Source organism: Pseudophryne corroboree, chromosome 2 (assembly GCF_028390025.1).
Source record: "Pseudophryne corroboree isolate aPseCor3 chromosome 2, aPseCor3.hap2, whole genome shotgun sequence".
In the NCBI taxonomy this organism is placed as follows: domain Eukaryota; kingdom Metazoa; phylum Chordata; class Amphibia; order Anura; family Myobatrachidae; genus Pseudophryne; species Pseudophryne corroboree.
In genome coordinates, this window is record NC_086445.1 from 83539150 (window position 1) to 83563326 (window position 24177).

Here is a 24177-nt window from a genome sequence, read left to right on the forward strand (position 1 = left end):
AATAGCATTAAGGGCTGGGTTCAGTTAAATCTGTGCTAACGCGTCTTAACCCATATATTCTGGGATAAGTGCCTGGAGCTATGAATTAACGTGTTCGCAGCACCCGCTATAAGGGCTCTACTTACCATAGATTTCTATTCAAGTCTACCTGAGGCTCAAAAAAAAAAAAATCCAGGCAAAGGCAAACCAATAGTCCTGGCCACTGCTACAAGCCTGCGGTAATTAGTGCGGTTGATTGGATATGGCTGTAAGTATGTGTTCAAGTGTAAATCCATACAGGAAATTTTTAGGGCGTGAGGGTAGAACATAGGTACTGTAATTCGAATACAGTTCCAAACCTCCACCTAAAACCCATACGCCACAGGGGAACCTCAGGGCATATGCACATTTAGTCCTGTTTCTTTATCATCCACTAGGGGTCACTGGAGTACTCTTGGGATATGGACGGCTTCCACCGGAAGAAGGCACTGAATAAATTAATTTTTGAGACTACTCCTCCCCTCCATATCCTCGAGCACTCCAGTGTTTTTTCTGTGCTCGACACAGTTAGAAGGCATAGTGGAGCTCGTCCACGAAGTATTGGAATTTTTTTTTTAGTTCCTAAGTTTTTCTTTTCAAGGATTTCCACGTCCTTTCCCCCCTTCTAACAGGCGTGGGTCAGGGACAGTGGAAGCGGCTGAGAACAGCCGTGAGTGTCGGACCTCTCTGTAAAGAGCTCCCTCACTCCACCTGCAGGCTGCCTGCAAAAAGCTGGACGGAGCTTGGATGAGAAGCCCCGTCATAGACTTTGGTCACGGTCCAGGTATGTTAGGGGCGGTCAGCTCTTGCTGCCGCTCCACTGTTGGGGATTGTATTGGGTACTCACCGCTGCCCGGAGCGCGTGTGCATGGGCCGCATCACGGCTCCATGCGGCGCGCTCTCACTCTCCGCTCCCAGCATCTTAAATACCAGACCGCTGCTCCCCGGCGCCGCAGCAGCGCTGCCTGGCTACAACAGACACTCCGCAAAATGTGTGTGGCGGGCGGGAGCGCGTGTGCATAGGCCGCTCCAGGGCTCTATGCAGCACGCTCGCTGCTTCCGCTATCCGCCCGCAGCAGCCGAGGAGTTCCCGCTGCCTGGGCCTACAGGTACAGGCCGCTCACACGGCCCTATGCAGACTTCCACAGGCCCCGACCCGGTGCTGTACACGGAGGTCGTGGAAGTGGGGGGGGGGGAGACATTGGCAGTATTTGGCATGCTTAATATGTTAATGTTCTCCTGTCTGTTCCAGGTTTCCTTTATTACATCTCGGCTAAGAGTGGTACTAGGGGAATTTTGGGGTCAGTTTTCTTATTGCTGGCAGGCACTGCACTTGCCTGATATATACCAGGAACTTTGGTGTTATTACTGAGTCGTGCAGTCTGTCTGTGTGTAGTTTGTATTGTCTGTCTTTTATAATGAGTAAGACACCAGCAAAATCTAAATACGATTTCAGAAGTAAAACCACCATCTCTGGACCCTCCATGGGCTTTACTTGCAGATGTATTAGTTGGTTTACAATCAGAGCTGGCCGCCTCTCGTGAAGAAAGAGAGGCGGCAAGATCTGAGTTTAAAATGAGACCATTTGAGTTACCAGAGTCTCAATCTGGTCAGAGGCCCACCTTGAGTGGAAAAGATAAATTTCCTTTTCCTAATAATTCTCCAGTCTCTGGGATACTAGACCTCACTGAACAGGAGTATGAGGAGGGCGAAATAGGGCAACAGTCAGATAGTGACGATTTTGACAGCCCAGGTATTGACAATCTCATCAGAGCAGTACGTCAGTCGCTGGAGTTTACGGAAACTGAGGAGCCCCTGACGAATGATGAGGTAGTTTTTACTAAACGACAGAGATCTCCGATGTGTTTCCCTATTTCGGAATCTCTTAATAAAATGTTACTGGAATCACGGAAAAATCCGGATAAACGGTTTTCTATTCCTCGTAGATTTAAATCGAGTTACCCGTTTCCAGAGTCCATGACAGCTACTTGGGAGAACCCACCATTGGTGGATTCATCCGTATCCAAACTTACAAGGAAGTTAACCATACCAGTACCAACTGCTACTACGCTTAAAGACCCTGCAGATCGTAAAATAGAGGCTATGCTAAGGTCCATGTATACAGCAGCTGGAGTGCTGCTGAGACCTGGGTTGGTTGGCATTTGGGTTACTAAAGCTTTAATGGTATGGATAAAAGAGCTCAAGTCGGCTCTGCAAGATGACCATCTTATACTTCTCGCGGATCAAATCTGGGAAGCTGCTGAATATCTATGTACAGCTTCTACTGACGTCTGTCAGCTTACTTCTCGCCTGTCCTCATCGCTAGTCATAGTACGACGAGCACTTTGGCTGCGTTCTTGGCAGGCGGAGACGGAGGTTAAAAAAGGTATAGAGGCATTGCCTTAGGATGGCGAGAAGCTTTTCGGTCCTGAATTGGACAAATGGATTTCTGAGGCTACTGGAGGAAAGTCTGTGTTTCTTCCATCGCCTACAACTATACCTAAACGGAAATATTCTGGTCCGGCGTTCAAATCCTTTAGAACTCAGCCCTTTCGTGGGCAGGGCACAGGAGCAGTCACGCCTGGTAGAAGAGGTCGGGGACGTAGTGCTCGACAATCCAATGCACGTCGTCAAGACACTAAGACCACTAACAAACCAGTGGCATGACGGGCTCCCAGCCCATCTCGGATCTCCAATTGTGGGAGCACGCCTTCAGAGCTTTCAGGGGGCGTGGCTGCAGACGTCCACAGATGGGTGGATCCGCAAGTTAGTATTAGAGGGTTACAAAATAGAGTTCGATTATCTTCCGACAGGAAGATTTTTCACGACAGGACTGCCTGTGTCGGACGACAAGAAAGCAGTTCTGCAGGTTGCCATTCAGTCTCTGCTGAATGCTGCAGTTGTAATTCCGGTCCCCGTGCAGGAACAGGGGCAGGGTTATTATTCCAGTCTGTTTCTGGTACCAAAACCAGATGGCTCAGTCAGGCCAATATTGAACCTAAAAGGTCTCAATCATTACGTCACTTACCACAGATTCAAGATGGAATCTCTCAGGTCAGTAATTGCAGGGTTAGAGCCGCAGGAATTCATGATTGCACTGGATCTCAAGGATGCGTACTTACACATTCCGATTTGGCCACCTCACCAGAGTTTCTTAAGGTTTGCGATAAGGCGAGACCATTACAAAATTCAGGCTCTCCCGTTTGGCCTCTCATCAGCGCCTCGGGTATTCACCAAGGTAATGTCCGTGATGATAGCTCATCTCAGGTCCCTAGGGGTAATAATTGTTCCGTATTTGGACGATCTACTCATAAAGGCTCCGTCTCAACAATTGCTTCTCCAGCATGCTTTGCTAACGTACAATGTACTAGTTCAGCACGGTTGGATAGTCAGTTTAAAGAAATCACATCTAATTCCGTGTCAGCGACTTCAATTCCTAGGGATGATTCTCGATACAGTAAAACAAAAGGTTTACCTGCCACAACAGAAAGTACAGGTCATTCGTCATCTGGTGCAATTAGTGCTCAAGCCACGCACAGTCTCAGTACATTTGTGCATTCGCCTTTTAGGCACAATGGTGGCGGCTTTCGAAGCACTTCAGTTCGGAAGGTTTCACTCACGTCCGTTTCAACTGGAGGTGTTAGCGCAATGGTCGGGATCACATCTGCAGTTGCACCACAGGGTGAGATTGTCGCCACAAGTCAGGGTGTCTCTTCTCTGGTGGTTAAAAATACACAATCTATCTGCAGGGAGACGATTCGGCGTCGTGAATTGGATAATTCTGACAACAGACGCAAGTCTCAGAGGTTGGGGAGCTGTAGTTCAGAGTCATCGGCTCCAGGGCCTCTGGGCAAATCACGAAAGATCGCTATCCATAAATGTTCTGGAACTCAGGGCGATTTACAATGCTCTAAGACAAGCAGTGTACATGTTTCGTTTTCAGACTGTTCAGGTGCAGTCAGACAATGCGACGGCAGTCGCATACATAAACAAACAAGGAGGAACGAGAAGCCGCATGGCAATGCGGGAAGTAGCTCGGATCCTCAGATGGGCCGAATATCACCAGGTGATATTGTCGGCAGTGTTCATTCCGGGAGTGGACAACTGGGAGGCAGATTTTCTCAGTCGTCGGGATTTTCATCCAGGAGAGTGGGCATTAAATCCAGAAGTATTTCAGATGTTGATCCAGAAGTGGGGGTACCCTCAGGTGGATCTGATGGCATCCCGCCACAATCATCAGGTGTCACGATATGTGTCCAGAACAAGAGATCCAGGGGCAGTGGCGGTGGATGCTCTCACAGCCACGTGGCCGTACAGCCTTGTGTATCTGTTTCCACCGTTTCCGCTGCTCCCGCTGTTGCTAAAACGGATCAAGAGAGGGTCCGTCACAGTCATACTAATAGCGCCTCATTGGCCTCGGAGGGCTTGGTTCTCGGATCTCCTCGGGTTACTCGCAGACGATCCGTGGCCACTCCCACTACGTCCGGACCTGTTACAACAGGGTCCGTTCCTTTACCCCGATTTAGCGCGGCTGCGTTTGACGGGGTGGCTGTTGAAAAGGCCATCTTAAGAAGAGAGGGCATTCCTGAGTCTGTTATACCAACCATGGTACGAGCTAGGAAGCCGGTTACGGCAGCTCATTATTACAGAATCTGGCGTACTTATATAAGTTGGTGTGAAGCTCGGAAATTTCCGACATCATCTTTTAATTTATCCCGTCTTTTGTTATTTTTACAGATGGGGTTAGATGGAGGACTACGTCTTTCCACACTAAAGGTGCAGGTATCTGCGTTGTCAATTTTCTTTCAAAGGAAATTGGCCTCGTTGCCGTCAATACATACGTTTTTACAGGGTGTAAAGAGGATACAGCCTCCTTTCATTCCACCTACAGCACCATGGGACTTGAATCTGGTTTTAGATTTCTTACAGTCCGATTACTTTGAACCTTTACGACAAGTGGATATTAAATTTCTCACTTGGAAGACGATTTTTCTTTTAGCCTTAGCTTCGGCTAGGCGTGTTTCAGATCTGGGTGCCTTGTCGTGCAAGTCACCGTGTTTAGTTTTTCATGATGACAGAGCGGAACTTCGGACGAATCCCGCTTTTCTACCAAAGGTAGTGTCGTCTTTTCACATCAATCAACCAATAGTAGTTCCTGTGTTAACAGGAGATTCTGGAACGTTGGATGTGGTTCGCGCATTGCGCATCTATGTATCCCGAACGTCTACTGTGCGTAAAACGGATACGTTGTTTGTTCTCTATGATGCGGCTAAGAGGGGTTGGCCAGCCTCTAAGCAGACCTTATCCAGATGGATCAAACTGACCATACGTCAGGCTTACCTTTATGCTAGGTTACAGCCACCGACTTCAGTAACAGCTCATTCCACACGTTCTGTGGGAACGTCATGGGCAGCGAGTCGTGGGGCTTCTACGACACAGCTTTGCCGTGCGGCTACTTGGTCTTCAGTGCACACGTTTGTGCGCTTTTACAAGTTTGATACTTTCGCGGCATCAGCATCTAGCTTTGGCCGTTTAGTGTTACAAGTGCCAAACAGCTCTCCCACCACGGAGGAAACTTTGGTACATCCCAAGAGTACTCCAGTGACCCCTAGTGGATGATAAAGAAAATAGGATTTTGGTACTTACCAGGTAAATCCTTTTCTTTGAATCCATAGGGGGCACTGGACGCCCACCCAGAGCAGTTTACCTGTTTTAGGAAGTTCAGTGGTTCTTATGGTAACACACTTTCACGACTGGTTTAAATTTAACAAGGGTTAATCAGTTATGGTGTCAACTGTTTAGTTGTCTGTTACGTTTTGTGTCAACTTTATTGTTGTCAGTGAGATTATATGTAATTCTCCTTTGGTCAATCTCTCTATCGATCCTGTTCGGCTCAGTAAAAAACACTGAAGTGCTCGAGGATATGGAGGGGAGGAGTAGTCTCAAAAATTAATTTATTCAGTGCCTTCTTCCGGTGGAAGCCGTCCATATCCCAAGAGTACTCCAGTGCCCCCTATGGATTCAAAGAAAAGGATTTACCTGGTAAGTACCAAAATCCTATTTTTGCTATACGTATTGGCGGCTTACCCTGTAACTTGTGCTATGTCTTGTCTTACAGCTGCAGACCGGTTTAGAAACAAATCGGATTCTGCTGAAGTCTCTAACTCCTCCTACAAAACAAGTGAAGAGCAAGAGAAGAACATTGGACGCTGAGAAGGTAAAAAGGGGTTTTGGTCTCGCCAGTGATTTTAAAATAGGTTTTTATTTGGAGAGACCATGAAGTATGAAGGCTGACATTTGTCAGTAGAAGTTTAAATATTATTTGGTATAATTCCAACTGTAATTAGAACACATTCCAAAAATTTGTAGGGCCGGCGTCTATATAAAAAGTTTCATCGGCTCTGCTCTGTGAAAGCCGAACCAGCGAGACGAGTTAAGCATGGGAGAGGCAACAGGGGTGAGTTGTATATAGCAAAGCATTTGTAGGGGGAGGGAGAGGGGGGGTTCAGAGCGGGTGTGGGCAGACAGATGACCCAGCAGATTCCTTTACTAATAGGTTAAATAAACTTGTAAAAGCAAACCAATAATGGGTATCAATGTGTGAGTGCAAATAATAGGTGGAACAGATAATAACAGTGCTGTACCCAAATTACTACAGAGCCATATTTATATAGAATTTATTATATCATGGGGTGGGCGGTGGTTATTATAAGCACAAAAGAAAGTTCCATAGTGTAGAAAATAATTTATGCAGGAAGATTCTAGTCCCAACACTTGCAGATATCAGAGCTGTAATATTACAGTATACAGCCTGTGGAGGAATACAGAATCACTCACCCTCTTATTGTAGAAACGAAAGGGCTGGTAGAAGGTTCTGACTTTATGAATACACCTCAGTCCAGGTAGATCCAGACATCGAACGCAGATTTGCAGCGAATTGTGTGATTGTGCAGTTATTTATCTTTGTCTGTTTGTTTTGTTTCTACGTTTTAGAAGGCTGGCCCGCTGAGCGGTAGCCCCCCACAGATCCACTATAGATTGAGTCTCGGAGATGTGCCGTTTGTTGCAGGAAAGGTAAATAACGGGTCTCCTAACTAGAAGGATAGAGTTGACGCAAATTGTTCTCTGAAATATTTGTCTGCAAAATGTAATGGCCGTCAGTGATTCCAGCTTTACTCCAACCTCAAGACAGAAAAACAAGTTTCCCTGGCGCGAATTAAATACCCAGTGTTTCTTACCAGAATTGCCGCAGCTTTCCAACTACCAGGGAATACTCAACCCTTTGAAAAGACAGAATCATACATATACAATTTGCCAGCTCTTTAAATTTTTGGTCTTTACTCCAACCTCCCAGCAGAAGGCAGAGGGAATACCGGCGCTATACTTTCTGCAAATTGCAAGTCTATAAATGTAGAGTGGAAGAGTGTCGTTTGCAGATTGCTTCTTCGGAGGCTCTCCTCTGCACAGTGGTCTCTTCCACCACAGACTCCATTATCAAGAAACGCTGTTTCCATTGAGCTCATCTCTGCTCATTAACTGGCTGCTGGCCTCTAGTGGCCACAAGTGGTATATACACGTTCTGTGATATGTGGGAAGTGTATAAGCTGTTTACCTCAGTGTTGCTTTTTGTAAAATGTTTCAACTTCAAAAATTACTATGAACCTTGTACTTTGTTGTTATATACAGTTGTTGTTGTTACTCGGTGTACTTTTATTAATCCATTACAACACATGTAGTGGACTGAGCTAGTTTTACTATTTAGCATCCATGAGAAACTCCTCCCAAGATGATGCAAAATGGGACACACACACACACACCACTTCATGAAAGGCATGTCATACATGTCATCTGCTTTGTCTTTCAGTCCACATCTCCCAGTCACTCTGTCCGAGCCAATGTCCAGCACGTCCTGCATATGATGAAGCAGCACCATAAAGTCTTCTGCAATGACCGCGTTGTGAGCGATCAGCCTATAGAAAGCAAAGAGAGCGGAGTGAGGTGGACACACGAGTCCCTTTCATCTCCCACCTCTTACCAGGAACTCTCTGAGGTTTTGCACACCCTGGAAGATGAATTCGGGCAGATGAGTTTGTGAGTGCAAAGTGTTGGCTGATTATCTTTATTTATTTATTTATTTTTTGTAGATATAAATGGGTATGGGTCGTTGGGTCGACACAACTTAGGTCAACAGTCATTAGGTTGACTGCTATTGGTTGACAGGGTCATTAGGTCGACAGTGTCTTTCTGTTGACATGTGCTAGGTCAACAGGTTAAAATATCGACATGAGGTTTTTTTTGGGGTGTTTTTTTATTTATTTATTTTTTACTTTTTTTGGTGTTGCTTTCTTCGTAAAGTGACGGGGACCCCCAATTAGTGCACCGTGTCCCCTTGCATGGCTCGCTTTAGGCAAGGTTACCATTCACAGTTGTAGTCCACATGGGTCGTAAAGTATGAAAGTTCAAAAATTGGAGAGAAAAAATGTGAAAAACTCATGTCGACCTAATGACTGTCGACCTAACGACCAGATCCCATATAAATCATAAAATACTATCTCCCCCCCTCCCCGCTGTGCCATATAGAAGTGCTGTTTATAGCTCTTGTTTCTAATGCCAGTTGGTCATTAAGAATTCCATGACCCTATTAGCTAATGCTCAAGGACCGCTTCAGATCGTGACCCTTATGCTGTACAATAGGGACATTTTTTTGCTTTATTTTCTCTATCAGTGATCACAAGGAACTTGTGAAGCAGATCTACGAGGCCCATTCCGACCGACTGAAAGCAGATTTGGAGGAAGAGCTGATGATCCTAGTGAGGAGAATGGAGGCGAAAGCAGACCAGATAACCAAAGTGCGCAAACACCAGGCAAGGGTAAGTCACATGTACCGTACACTACACATATACCAACTGTTCTAGCAATGGAGTTCAAGCTACACAAAGATATAAAGATTGGGAAGCCCCACCCCCATGTGTTTGGGATACTGAACCAGCTGTTCATTGTGTCATTTATCCCAGCTAGCATGCTATGGGGACTATTTAATAATTTGCAGCCGTACTTGGCATTTTGTATCCCTGCTTACTGCAGTGTTTAGAATGTTGTACCACCACAATTTATAAAGTAGACCAGTAGTGAGATGGCCTATGTCAAGCCCCCTTCCCATGTGAAAACAGCCGTTGCTACTTTGTGTTCATAAGGTGGAAAACATTACTGCGCAGCTCAGACGTGTGTACAGTAAACATTTGCTGTCTCCATACTAGGCATGTGTGATTCAAAAAGACTGCACTTGCCCAGAAAGTTTGGTAACCTTTTCTGTACTGCGCCTGTGCGAGACGAGAATGTCATGCAGACCCAGTACTTGGAAAGAGTAGGGCATAATTATGTTTAATGCCATCGAGAGATGGCATTGTACTTTTATTTTCAAACTGCAAAAATCTCAACTTTTGGCAGTTTGATAATTTGCAGCTCTTCACAGTCCCCATAGTAGGCTATAGGGACTGTGGTACAGTGCGAAATTAGAGGAACTGCAGAGATCACTTCTTCATTAGTCTCATATTAAATAGGCAGAGGTAGGCATATTCTTCGGAAGAGGGGTTTTCTCTAGCATCCATAAGGGATATTGGGGAGACTTAGTACGATGGGGTATAGACGGGGTCCAAAGGAGCCGGTGCACTTTAAATTTTTTCACTGGGTGTGCTGGCTCCTCCCCTCTATGCCCCCTCCCACAGGCAGTTTAGAAAAAAATGCCCTGAGGAGAGGATGCACATCTCTGCAGCTCCAGAGAGTTTTCTAACGTTTCTTTTAAATGTTTGTTATTTATGGTATGGAGGGGTGCGGGGGGGCGGCCACCTTCCTTGTGAGGTGCAGAGCTGCTTCCCCGCTGCAGGACCACCGTCGTGAGGGGTTGTTGTTCAGCGGGGCACTCTGCCTTGGCTGTTACAAACGCAGCATGCCGCACACCCCTAATATATGCTTGAAGGTGACGACTGTGGTGAGTACAGACCGGGAGCCCCGCAAGAGGGGCCGGTCCCCCGGTTCTGTGGTGCTTCTCATGCAGCACCACAGAAGTGTGGTTTGTCTGCTCTACTCTCTGATTCAGATGAGGAAATACAGGAGGATGGGGGGGACTTGGATCCCGTTAGTGGGGATTCCAGTTCTGCTCAGGGTATTGAACCCCTCATTTTGGCTATACGGGACGTGTTAAAGTTACCTCTAGAGGGTGCTGCGTCACAGCAGTCGTTTTTCGTTACACAAAGCAAGCCTAATGTCGCTTTCCCTGATTCTGCAGAGTTAGATGAATTATTCAAATTGGCCTGGTAAAATCCAGACAAAATTCCAAGTGTCAAAAAAGTTTTTTTGCGCACTTTCCCATTTGCTCCTGAAGGAAGGAAATTTTGGGAAGAACCCCTGGGGTTTGATGTATCGGTCCTTCGACTGTCCAAAAAGGCGGTGCTGCCTGCCCAGGGCTCCTTTACTATAAAGGATCCTGGGGACAGAAAAATAGAGGCTATAGTCAAATCTATTTACATGGCAGCAGGTGTATCGCAAAGGCCGGTCATAGCGGGTTGCTGGATGACCCATGCTATTCATTCATGGGCCACTCAAATTCAGGAGGGCCTCTCCGGGGCTATGCCTCTGGTCACTACGATGACCGCCCTAAGGCACATTCAAGACACTACACACGTCCTGTGTGATTCGCTCAAGGAGATGGGGAATATTAATGCTAGGACTTCTACCATGGTAGTGTCGGCGCGCAGGGCCTTGTGGTTGCGTCAATGGATAGCGGATGCAGAATCCAAGCGCAGTGTAGAATCCCTTCCCTTCTCTGGGGAATAGCTCTTTGGGGTTGAATTGGATACGTGGATTTCCAAGGTAACTGCTGGGGCCCCGCCTGCGAGACGCTCCTACCCAGGGCCATCTATTCAGTCCTTTCGGTCTAACAGATTTCGATCTAGGACCAGAGGTGCCTCCAATGCGGCTAGAGGCACCAGAGGTAAGACGAGAAAGTCTGCAACCTCCGGTTCTCAGGAACAGTCCATCAGTTCTGCTTCCACTAAGGCCTAAGCATGACTGTGCCCACCCACCCCGAGGGGATCTCGAGGTGGGAGCTTGACTGCGTCACTTCAGCCGCGTCTGGCTTGCGTCTGGATTCCATTAAGGTCCAGATTTTAGCTCTCTCCATTTTCTTCCAGAAGAAATTGGCATTGTTGCCAGAAGTTTAGACCTTCTTGCAAGGGGTAATCAACATACAACCTCCTTTTATGCCGCCTACAGCGCCCTGGGATTTGAATGTGGTGTTTGGAATTTCTACAGTCCTTCTGGTTTGATCCTCTGATGACGGCAGAAGACAAGTACCACACGTGGAAGACGGTGATGTTACTGGCCCTGGCTTCTGCTAGGCGTGTCTCAGGACTAGGCAGCAGTTCCTGCCGAAGGTTGTCTCTGCGTTTCACCTGAGTCAGCCTATTGTGGTTCCGTCCAGTTCTGACACTTCTGCTCCTCCGGAGGCGTTAGATGTGGTGCAAGCCTTGAAGATCTATGTCAAGCTGACTGTTCGGATCAGAAAGACGGATTCCTTGTTCGTGCTCTATGATGCGCAGAAAAAGGATTGTCCTGCTTCGAAGCAGTCCATTGCTCGTTTTCTCTAACGTCCTAGTGGATGCTGGGAACTCCGTAAGGACCATGGGGAATAGCGGGCTCCGAAGGAGGCTGGGCACTCTAGAAAGATCTTAGACTACCTGGTGTGCACTGGCTCCTCCCACTATGACCCTCCTCCAAGCCTCAGTTAGATTTCGTGCCCGGCCGAGGTTGGATGCACACTAGGGGCTCTCCTGAGCTCTTAGAAAGTTATAGTCTTAGAATTTGTTATTTTCAGTGAGACCTGCTGGCAACAGGCTCACTGCAGCGAGGGACTAAGGGGAGAAGAAGCGAACTCGCCTGCTTGCAGCCGGATTGGGCTTCTTAGGCTACTGGACACCATTAGCTCCAGAGGGATCGACCGCAGGCCCAGCCTTGATGTTCGGTCCCGGAGCCGCGCCGCCGTCCCCCTTACAGAGCCAGAAGCAAGAAGATGGTCCGGAAAATCGGCGGCATGAAGACTCTGTCTTCACCAAGGTAGCGCACAGCACTGCAGCTGTGCGCCATTGCTCCTCTCACACACTTCACACTCCGGTCACTGAGGGTGCAGGGCGCTGGGGGGGGCGCCCTGAGGCAGCAATAAAAACACCTTGGCTGGCTAAAATACCTCAATATATGGCCCCAGGGGCTATATATGAGGTAAATACCCCTGCCAGAATTCCATAAAAAACGGGAGAATAGGCCGCGAAAAAGGGGCGGAGCCTATCTCCTCAGCACACTGGCGCCATTTTTCCCTCACAGCTCGGCTGGAGGGAAGCTCCCTGGCTCTTCCCTGCAATTCTACAGTACAGTAAGAGGGAAAAGAGAGGGGGGGCATTAAAATTGGCACTGTATACAGTATATTATATAAAAGCTATTAGGGACATAACTCAGTTAGTCCCTGTATATATATAGCGCTCTGGTGTGTGCTGGCATACTCTTACTCTGTCCCCCCCAAAGGGCTTTTGTGGGTCCTGTCCTCGTTTAGAGCATTCCCTGTGTGTCTGCGGTGTGTCGGTACGGCTGTGTCGACATATTGAATGAGGAGGCTTATATGGTGACAGAACAGAGGCCGATATATGTGATGTCGCCCCCTGTGGGGCCGACACCAGAGTGGATGGATAGGTGAAAGGTATTAACCGACAGTGTCAACTCCTTACATAAAAGGGTGGATGACGTAACAGCTGTGGGACAGCCGGCTTCGCAGCCCGCGCTTACCCAGGCGTCTCAAAGGCCATCAGGGGCTCAAAAACGCCCGCTCTCTCAGATGGCAGACACAGATGTCGACACGGAGTCTGACTCCAGTGTCGACAAGGTGGAGACATATACACAATCCACTAGGAACATCCGTGACGTGATCCCGGCAATAAAAAATGTGTTATACATTTCTGACTTTAACCCAAGCACCTCTAAAAATGGGTTTTAGGTTTGGGGAGAAAAAACAGGCAGTGTTTTGTTCCCCCATCAGATGAATAAATGAAGTGTGTGAAAGCGTGGGTTCCCCCGTTAAGAAACTGGTAATTTATAAAAAGTTACTGATGGCGTACCCTTTCCCGCCAGGTGGATAAGTTACGCTGGGAGATATCCCCTAGGGTGGATAAGGCGCTCACACGTTTGTCAAAAAAGGTGGCACTGCCGTCTTGGGATACGGCCACTTTAATAGGTACCTGTTGATAAAAAACAGGAGGCTATCCTGAAGTCTGTATTTACACACTCAGGTACTAGACTGAGACCTGCAGATAGTGCTGCTGCAGCGTGGTCGGTGACCCTGTCAAACAGGGATACTAGTTGGCAAACATAAAAACATATTAAAGACGTCGTCTTATATATGGGGGATGCACAGAGGGATATTTTGCCGGCTGGCATCCAAAATAAATGTAATGTCCATTCTGTCAGGAGGGTATTAGAGACCTGTCACTGGACAGGTGATGCTGACTTAAAAAGCGCATAGAGAGCCTTATAAGGGTGAGGAATTATTTGGGGATGGTCTCTGGGACCTCGTATCCACAGCAACTGCTGGGAAGAAATAATTTTACCTCAGGTTTCCTCACAGACAAAGGTACAGTCCTTTCGGCTTCAGAAACAAATGGCGCTTCCTTTCTGTACAGAGACAAGGGTAGAGGGAAAAAAGCTGCACCAGTCAGCCTGTTCCCAGAATCAAGATTCTTCCCCCGCCTCCTGTGAGGCCACACCATGACGCGGGTGCTCCACAGGTGTAGCCAGGTACAGTGGGGGGCCGTCTCAAAAATTTCAGCAATTAGTGGGCTCGCTCACAGGTGGATCCCTGTTTCTTTCAAGTAGTATTTCAGGGGTACAAGCTGGAATTCGAGATGTCTCCCCCCAGCCGTTTCCTAAAATATGCCTTGCTGACAACTCCCTCAGGCAGGGAGGCTGTGCTAGAGGCAATTAATAAGCGGTATTCCCAGCAGGTAATACTCAAGGTGCCCCTACTTCAACAAGGACGGGGTTACTATTCCACACGGGTTGGGGTACCGAAACCGCATGGTTCGGTGTGACCCATTTTATATTTAAAATCCTTGAACACAAAAATTCAAGTTCAAGATGGAATCGCTCAGGGCGGTTATTCCAAGCCTGGACGAGGGGGATTACATGGTATCCTGGGACATCAAGGATGCTTACCTGCATGTCCCCATTTACCATCCTCGCCAGGAGTACCTCAGATTTGTGGTACAGGATTACCATTACCAAGTCCAGACACTGCCGTTTGGACTGTACATGGCACCGAGGGTGTTTTATCAAGGTAATGGCCGAAATGTTGATACTCCTTCAAAAAAAAGGGAGTTGTAATTATCCCGTACTTGGACAATCTCGTTATAAGGGCGAGGTCCAAGGAGCAGTTGGTAGTCGGGGTAGCACTATTTTGGAAAGTGCTACAACAGCATGGTTGGATTCTAAACAGTCCAAAGTCACAGCTGGTTCCTATGACACGTCTACTGTTCCTGGGGATGGTTCTGGACATAAACCAGAAATAGTGTTTCTCCCGGAGGAGAAAGCCAAGGAGTTGTCCTCTCTAGTCAGAGACCTCCTGAGGCCAAAATAGGTAGCGGTGCATCATTGCACGCGAGTCCTGGGAAAAATGGTAGCTTCCTACGAAGCAATCCCATTAGGCAGGTTCCATACAAGAACTTTTCAGAGGGACCTGTTGGACAAGTGGTCCGGATCGCATCTTCCGATGCATAGGCTGATAACCCTGTCTCCAAGGACCAGGGTGTCTCTACTGTGGTGGCTGCAGAGTGCCCATCTTCAAGAGGGCCGCAGGTTCGGCATACAGGACTAGGTCCTAGTGACCATGGATTCCAGCCTTTGAGGCTGGGAGGCAGTCACACAGGGAAGAAATTTCCAGGGACTTTGGTCAAGTCAGGTTATTTCCCTACACATAAATATTCTGGACCTGAGGGCCATTTACAATGCCCTGAGGCCGGCAAGGCCTCTGCTTCAAAACCAGCCGGTACTGATCCAATCAGACAACATCACGGCAGTCGCCCATGTAAACCAACAGGGCGGCACAAGAAGCAGGATGGCGATGGCAGAAGCCACAAGGATTCTCCGATAGGCGGAAAATCATGTGTTAGCACTGTCAGCAGTGTTCATTCCCGGAGTGGACAACTGGGAAGCAGATCTTCTCAATAGACACGACCTCCACCCTGGAGAATGGGGACTTCCTCCAGAAGTCTTCCAATAGGATTGTACACCATTGGGAAAGGCCACAGGTGGACATGATGGCGTCCCGCCTCAACAAAAAGCTATAAAAGATATTGCACCGGGTCAAGGGACCCTCAGGCGATAGCTATGGACGCTCTGGTAACACCGTGGGTGTACCAGTCGGTTTATGTGTTCTCCCCTCTGCCTCTCATACCAAAGGTACTGAGAATAATAAGAAGGCGAGGAGTAAGAACGATACTCGTGGATGGCCAAGAAGAGCTTGGTACCCAGAACTTCAAGAATTTATATCAGAGGACCCATGGCCTCTGCCACTCAGACAGGACCTGCGGCAGCAGGGGCCCTGTCTGTTCCAAGACTTACCGCGGCTGCTTTTGTCGGCATGACGGTTGAACGCCGGATCCTGAAGGAAAAGGGCATTCCGGAGGAAGTCATTCCTACGCTTACTAAAGCCAGGAAAGAGGTTACAGCAACTCATTATCACCGCATATGGCGAAAATATGTTGCATGGTGTGAGGCAGAAAGGGCCCCAACAGAGGAATTTCAACTAGGTCGATTTCTGCATTTCCTGCAAGCAGGAGTGACTATGGGCCTTAAATTGGGTTCCATTAAGGTACAGATCTCGGCTCTGTCGATTTTCTTTCAAAAAGAACTAGCTTCAGTACCTGAAGTTCAGACATTTATAAAAGGAGTGCTGCAGAGTCAGCCCCCGTTTGTGCCTCCTGTGGCACCTTGGGATCTCAACGTGGTGTTGAGTTTCTTAAAATCACATTGGTTTGAACCACTAAAAACCGTGGATCTGAAATATCTCACGTGGAAGGTGGTTATGTTATTGGCCTTGGCTTCTGCCAGGCGAGTATCAAAGTTGGCGGCTTTGTCTTGTAAAAGCCCTTATTTGATTTTCCATATGGATAGGGCAGAATTGAGGACTCGTCCCCAGTTTCTCCCAAAGGTGGTGTCAGCGTTTCACCTGAACCAGCCTATTGTGGTGCCTAGGCTACTAGGGACTTGGAGGACTCCAAGTTGCTAGACGTTGTCAGGGCACTGAAAATATATGTTTCCAGAACGGCTAGAGTCAGAAAATCTGACTCGCTGTTTATCCTATATGCACCTAACAAGCTGGGTGCTCCTGCTTCTAAGCAGACTATTGCTCGTTGGATTTGTAGTACAATTCAGCTTGCACATACTGTGGCAGGCCTGCCACAGCCAAAATCTGTCAATGCCCATTCCACAAGGAAGGTGGGCTCATCTTGGGCGGCTGCCCGAGGGGTCTCGGCTTTACAACTTTGCCGAGCAGCTACTTGGTCAGGGGCAAACACGTTTGCAAAATTCTACAAATTTGATACCCTGGCTGAGGAGGACCTGGAGTTCTCTCATTCAGTGCTGCAGAGTCATCCGCACTCTCCCGCCCGTTTGGGAGCTTTGGTATAATCCCCATGGTCCTTACGGAGTTCCCAGCATCCACTAGGACGTTGGAGAAAATAAGAATTTACTCACCGGTAATTCTATTTCTCGTAGTCCGTAGTGGATGCTGGGCGCCCATCCCAAGTGCGGTTTATCTGCAATACTTGTACATAGTTATTGTTAACTAAATCGGGTTATTATTGAGCCATCTGTTGAGAGGCTCTATTGTTTCATACTGTTAACTGTGTTTCATATCACGAGTTGTACGGTGTGATTGGTGTGGCTGGTATGAGTCTTACCCGGGATTCAAAATCCTTCCTTATTGTGTACGCTCGTCCGGGCACAGTACCTAACTGAGGCTTGGAGGAGGGTCATAGTGGGAGGAGCCAGTGCACACCAGGTAGTCTAAGATCTTTCTAGAGTGCCCAGCCTCCTTCGGAGCCCGCTATTCCCCATGGTCCTTACGGAGTTCCCAGCATCCACTACGGACTACGAGAAATAGAATTACCGGTGAGTAAATTCTTATTTTCTTAGGCTTACTATTCAGCAGGCCTATGTGTCTGCAGCCTTACCTGTTCCTGAGTCTCTAAAAGCCCACTCTACAAGATCTGTGGGCTCTTCCTGGGCAGCTGCCCAAGGAGTCTCTGCCTTGCAATTATGCCCAGCTGCTACCTGGTTGGGTAAGATCACCTTTGTGAAGTTCTACAAGTTTGATACCCTAGCCCATGGGTCTTCAACCTGCGACCCTCCAGCTGCTGTGGAACTACACATCCCAGCATGCCCTGCCTCAGTTTTAGCATACCTTAATAGCAAAATTGTGGCAGGGCATGCTGGGATGTGTAGTTTCACAGCAGCTGGAGGGCCACAGGTTGAAGACCCATGCCCTAGCCGAAGAGGATACCCAGTTTGGGCAGGCGGTGCTGCAGCAGTCTCCGCACATTCCCGCCTGTACTGGAAGCTTTGGGATGTCCCCATCTTACTATATCTCCCCAATATCCCTTATGGATGCTAGAGAAAATAGGATTTTAATTACCTCCCGGTAAATCCTTTTCTCGTAGTCCATAAAGGATATTGGGCGCCCGACTCAGTGCCTTGACTTTTTTCTGCAGGGTCTCTGTTATGTGGATACTTGTTCAGCTGTTGCTGTTGTTGTTACCAGCCGCTGCTGGTTGTTATGTTCGTGGTGTGCTGGTGTTAAATCTCACCACTCTTTGTCATGTTCCTTCTCTCATATATGTCCTTTCTCCTTCGGGCACTGTTTTACCTATAACTGCCTGTGGGAGGGGGCATAGAGGGGAGGAGCCAGCACACCCAGTGAAGAAATTTAAAGTGCACCGGCTCCTTTGGACCCAGTCTATACCCATCGTACTAAGTCTCCCCAATATCCCTTATAGACTATGTGAAAAGGATTTACCGGTAGGTAATGAAACAGGGGAGGGACATGCAGCACCAGGTTATTGGGACGCATCTTCAAACTGACCTGAAATCGGGAGACAGTCACCGGTATTGGTACAATTGAGAGATATGGAATATGGCATTTTCCCATATCTAAAGATATTTTTCTTTTATTTAACTGGGGGACATGCGACCATGGGTATAGACTCGAGGGTGATACGGGATTGAGACAGTTTGCTATTTACTCCTATTTGAAAGGCTTCTCAACCTCTATCCTGTCCCATCAGTTCATCAGCCTCCTTTTTTCTAGGTTCCCTAGGGCACTTCTGCATAATACTGTGTGTACATCTAGCTGTTATATAGCATATTCCTTTTAGTTGCTTTCTGGAAAAATTTGTGTCCAGCCCATACTGTCTCATAGATGATCTCTGTTAAGGGAAGGCATGGTAATGTTACAGAATCCAAGAGAGCTCCACAGGATACTGTTGTATTGAAAGGGCTGAGAAACATGGTTTGGAGTAAGAGTTGTCCTTTAAGTATATATGGTTCTGAGTATAATGGTTCCTGTTGATTTATGTTTGGATGCTTTTCTTAGATAGATCTCTAATCTCTATCTATTTTCCCTATGCAGCTTGCAAAATTACTGAGGGAGTCCAAGCCAAAAAAGAAGGTTGCGTACGATTCTTTGACAAGAGACCCAATGCACATTTGGGGAGGGAAAGATCTGGGCAAAGCCAGTCCTGGAGACAGGAGTCGAAAGAGTCTCCAGTTGCTGCGAGACATGCAGACCCTGCAGAGCTCCCTCCAGAAGGACGACTTACACTGGGAGGAATGATCGCTGATCACAGGGAACAAGGACTCCGTTGGATTCCCAGCCTAGCTGCTGTAAATGCCTTTGCCTTGAATTTTTATTTAATACAGTAAATTTATCGGGCTGTAAAGACTCTCTGGGTGCTGTTACCGAAGTGTTGGTCAAAGGAATTTAAGAGAAATCAGCAAGATTCCAAAATGGAATTAGCGGGATTCCAGTTGTCTCCAGCACCCGTTCTGAAAGCTGGCCCTTATGAATGTATTTTATTTATTACTGCGCCGTCATTCCTGCAGCCCAGGTGGGTTTCCAACATTACTTTCTCCAACAGTCATCGGGGGAACACAGTTAGCCATAAAGTGAGTGAGAGAAAGACAAGAGCCAACCGCCTACTCTACGTAACATGTGGATGCTGGACATTTACCAAGAGAATTACTTGATCGTGGCTGCGTGTGTCACCTGGCCAGCAGAAGCACCATTGTTCTAGGCCCAGAAAAGGCCTGTACGCTGAACAGCAAGTCCAACGGAGGAGAGCAGACGCCACCAAGGAACGCCATATCCTGTGATGGGATGTCTGCTTGTTTCAGGGCATAGGTCTGCAAACTCGGTCCTCATTACCCCACACAGTGCATGTTTTGCAGGTCTCCTAACAGAATCACAAGTGAAATAATTAACTCCACCTGCGGACCTTTTAAAATGTGTCTGCGAGTAATTAATACACCTGTGCACCTGCTGGGTTACCTGCAAAACATGCACTGTGTGGGGTAATGAGGACCGAGTTTGCAGACCTATGTTTTAAGGTCTAGTGACGTTGTTGGCTATCGTTGGTTGTCTTGTTATTGCACTATGTAAATTGTCTCTTCTCTGCTGAAGGTGTTCAGAAGTCCCCCACTAGCTGCTCCTTATTGTCGTTGAAGGATCCCTTCCCTATATTTGCGTTTTTAAAGTGTGATACAGAAAACTGGATTTCAAATATTGAAATCTGTTCGTTACTTGTGTGAAGGATCGCACTGCTCAGGGAAATGGTCCAGGCTGTACCTATAATCTGGACAACATACAGGAGTATAACCTGTTTCTGTGCTCTTATAATGGCATGAATGCTTATTCTGCAGATGCGTTGTTACTGTCAGCTGACATGACCGCTTGCTGTTGGATCCAGGCCAGCAGCCGTGCTATGCTTTGCACAGACTACTAAATAAATGTTTTTGGTTTTTTTAAATTGATATAAATGGGAACTCATTTATGGAGTACAGTCCCCAGAATTTAATGTTAATCCAATAGATGTGCCACTAATTAAGGTGTAACCTATTACAGTAATTAGGAGCACTGGGATGGTGTTGCGTTTTGTGACTAGAACAGATCTATGTCTTCATACAACCTTGGTTCTGTCACACAAAATCATGTTCTTTATTTGGGGTTGTTTTTTTTTTTTTTTTCTTTTCTTTTTGTGATGTTTCACGAACCGTGTATACAGAATTTATTATCCTTGCTATAAAATAGTATTTATTTGTATTAATTTTTTGTAAGCCCTTTATAGTATATAAAATCATGTTAAGGGGGATCTTTTTATATGGTATGTAAGGAACATTGCTTATCATACATTTACTTTTGGGTAAATATACTCCACCTTGGCGTTAGCATAAGTGATCTGTAGTTAGACACATGGTCTTTCCATCTGTTACTATTTGTTAAACAATTTGGCTTCAGAAGTTTTCTCCATAAAGTGCTAAATGCACAGTCCCTACTTATTACTAGTCACTCCTAACAATGGGAAACTGCTCATATAGACGTGTATCATGTGGGTGCTTGGTGATGTGTTCTGATCAATCTGTAACTCCACACGCACCCTTTTCTGTGTGTGTGTGTGTGTGTGTGTGTGTGTTTCTCTTACGTCCTAGAGGATGCTGGGGACTCCAAAAGGACCATGGGGTATAGACGGGATCCGCAGGAGCTTGGGCACACTAAAAAGACTTAAAACTGGGTGTGAACTGGCTCCTCCCTCTATGCCCCTCCTCCAGACCTCAGTTAGACTTTGTGCCCAGGAGTGACTGGATGCACACTAGGGGAGCTCTACTGAGTTTCTCTAGAAAAAGACTTTTGTTAGGTTTTTTATTTCAGGGAGCCCTGCTACAGGCTCCCTGCAGTGTGGGAGTGAGGGGAGAGAAGCAGACCTACTTCTGTGAGTTTCAAGGCTCTGCTTCTCTGCTACTGGACACCATTAGCTCCAGAGGGTTCGATCACTTGGTGCGCCTAGCTGCTTGTTCCCGGAGCCACGCCGTCACCCCCTCACAGAAGGCAGAAGTCGGGTGAGTATGAGAAGATCAGAAGACTTCAGGACGGCAGAAGACTTCAGTGACGGAAGGTAAAGCACAGCGGTAACGCTGTGCTCCATGCTCCCACACACATATCACCAACGGTTGTCACTGGGTGCAGGCCTCTGGGGGGGGGGGGGGCACCCTGGGAGGCATGTTACTGAAGTTTTGTAAGGGCGGCATATGATTGTGGGTGCCGAGGCACCTTTTACAGACCCCCGCCGGCATTTTACATGAGTTTGAATTTGGCGGGCCGAAGCTGCCGGGAAGGGGGCGGAGCTTCGGTCTGCGGCACACACGCGCTATTTTCTCCCTGCACCAGACGGAGGGAGAGACTCTACCGGGACCTCCACGCTGATTTCAAGTAAAGGGGGCATATCCAGAGGGGAGCCGCAGTGGGGTACCAATCTTTTTGATAATAAGGCAGCGCTGGGTACATATATTCGTGTACCAATATACAGGCGCTGGGGTGTGAGCTGGCATACTCCCTCTGTCTCCTCTTCTGGGCTGCATTGTGGGCCTGTCACCTTGCTGGGACGGTTCTGTGTGTGTTGTGTGTCGGTCCTGCGTGTCGACATGTCGGAGCCTGAATGTTATTCACCAGAGGAGGTTATGGGAGGTGGGGATGCGGGGCTAGATGTAGCACTGTCGACGCAGCCGACTCCTGATTTACTAGCACTCCTTAATACAATAAATTCCAATGTAGCTTCTTTATCTAAGAGGTTAGATAAGTCTGAGTCACAGACGCAGGTGTGGAAAAAGTCCATGGAGGAGGCTTTATCTCAGGTACAGACCCCATCCAGGTCCCATAAGAGGCCTTTTACTCAGGTGGGGGATACGGATACCGACACGGACTCTGATTCCGAGGTCGATTTCACTGAGGCTGCGTTACATCCACGATTAGTTAAGAGTATTCAGTACATGATTGTGGCTATAAAGGATGTTTTGCAAATTTCTGATGAACCTGCGGTGCAGGAAACAAGGATTTGCTTGTTCAAAGGAAAGAAACCTGAGGTGAAGTTTCCCCCCTCTCATGAAATGAATACTCTTTGTGAAAAGGCTTGGGAGTCGCCGGATAAGAAATGGCAGATTCCCAAGAGGATTTATATGGCGTATCCTTTCCCCTCTGACAGGGAATAATGGGAGACCTCTCCAACTGTTGATAAAGCTCTATCCTGTTTGTCTAAGAAGGTGGCGCTTCCGTCTCCTGACACGGCAGCTCTCAAGGATCCGGCGGATCGCAAGTTGGAGACGTGTCCATTTTTGCTAATACGGGTGCATTGCTCAGACCTGCTGTGGCGTCGGTATGGGTGAGTAGTGCTATTGCTAAATGGGCTGAGAATTTAGCTAGTGACATGGATACTCTTGATAAAGATAATGTCCAACTAACTCTCGGTTATATTAAGGACGCTGCGGATTACCTAAAGGACGCGGCAAGGGACGTCTGTCTCTTGGGATCAAGGACCAATGCCATGTCGATATCTGCCAGGAGGGCCTTGTGGATCCATCAATGGAATGCTGATGCCGACTCCAAGAGGTCTATGGAAGCTCTACCCTTTAAAGGTACTGTCTTGTTTGGGGACGGCCTGGCGGACCTAGTCTCGACCACGACTGCGGGTAAGTCCTCTTTTCTTCCTTATGTTCCCACACAACAGAAAAAGGCACCACATCAACAAATGCAGTCCTTTCGTCACAATAAATACAGGCGTGGGAAAGGTTCGTCTTTCCTCGCCTCAAAGGGTAGAGGACGGGGAAGAAAACTTCCTGCAGCCTCAGGCGCACAGGACCAGAAGTCCTCCCCGGCTGCTACCAAGTCCACCGCATGACGCTGGGGCTTCCCTGGGGGAGTCCGGACCGGTGGGGGGCCGTCTTCAGGTATTCAGCCAGGTCTGGATTCAATCAGACCTGGATCCTTGGGTGTTGGAAATCGTGTCTCAAGGATACAAACTGGAGTTTCAGGAGATGCCCCCTCACCGGTTCTTCATTTCGGCATTACCAGTGGTTCTTCCGGACAGGGAGGTGGTCCGGGCGGCGATTCAAAAATTGTGTCTACAGAAGGTCATTGTTCCCGTCCCAGCGGGGGGAGGGGTTCTACTCGAGCCTCTTCGTGGTACCGAAACCGGATGGTTCGGTCAGACCAATTCTAAATCTAAAATCCCTCAATCCATACTTGAAAGTCTTCAAGTTCAAGATGGAATCCCTTCGAGCAGTGATTGCCAGCCTGGAGGGGGGGGGATTTTATGGCGTCAGTCGACATAAAGGATGCCTACTTACATGTGCCGATATATCCTCCACATCAGGCTTTCCTCAGGTTTGCGATACAGGATTCTCATTACCAATTTCAGACGTTGCCGTTTGGGCGTTCCACGGCTCCGAGGATTTTCACCACGGTCATGGCAGAAATGATGGTTCTTCTTCGCAAACAAGGGGTTTCAATTATCCCGTACTTGGACGATCTCCTGATAAAGGCGAAGTCCAAGGAACGGTTGCTGAGATGTGTAGAGTTGTCACGATCGGTTCTGCGACAGCACGGTTGGGTGCTCAATTTGCCGAAATCCCAGTTGATTCCGACCACTCTGCTTCCTTTTCTGGGCATGATTCTGGACACGGAGTTACAGAAGGTATTCCTTCCAGAAGAAAAGGCTCAGGAACTGCAGACGATGGTCAGAGAACTTCTGAAGCCGACGAGTGTGTCGATCCATTATTGTACTCTGGTTCTGGGGAAGATGGTTGCGGCGTACAAAGCCATTCCATTTGGCAGATTTCACGCCCGCGTGTTTCAGTGGGACTTGCTGAGCAAATGGTCCGGATCTCATCTACACATTCACCGGAAGATAAGTCTATCTCCCAGAGCCAGAATTTCGCTCCTGTGGTGACTACGAGCTCATCACCTCCTGGGGGGGACGCCGATTCGGTATCCAGGATTGGGTACTTCTGACGACAGAT

General features: G+C 47.7%; 1 protein-coding gene across 1 annotated transcript in view; it reads left to right on the forward strand.

Moving 5' to 3' along the window:
- The window catches only part of CEP57 (centrosomal protein 57), a 74473-nt gene extending 53631 nt beyond the window's left edge, over positions 1-20842 (forward strand). Inside the window, exons 7-11 of the mRNA XM_063951476.1 lie at positions 6137-6235; positions 7012-7092; positions 7883-8109; positions 8744-8888; positions 18743-20842. Of these exons, the coding sequence (XP_063807546.1) occupies positions 6137-6235; positions 7012-7092; positions 7883-8109; positions 8744-8888; positions 18743-18946 (756 nt within the window). The 3' untranslated portion in view covers positions 18947-20842. The remainder of the gene's footprint in view (positions 1-6136; positions 6236-7011; positions 7093-7882; positions 8110-8743; positions 8889-18742) is intronic.
- The last annotated feature ends 3335 nt before the right edge of the window (positions 20843-24177 follow it).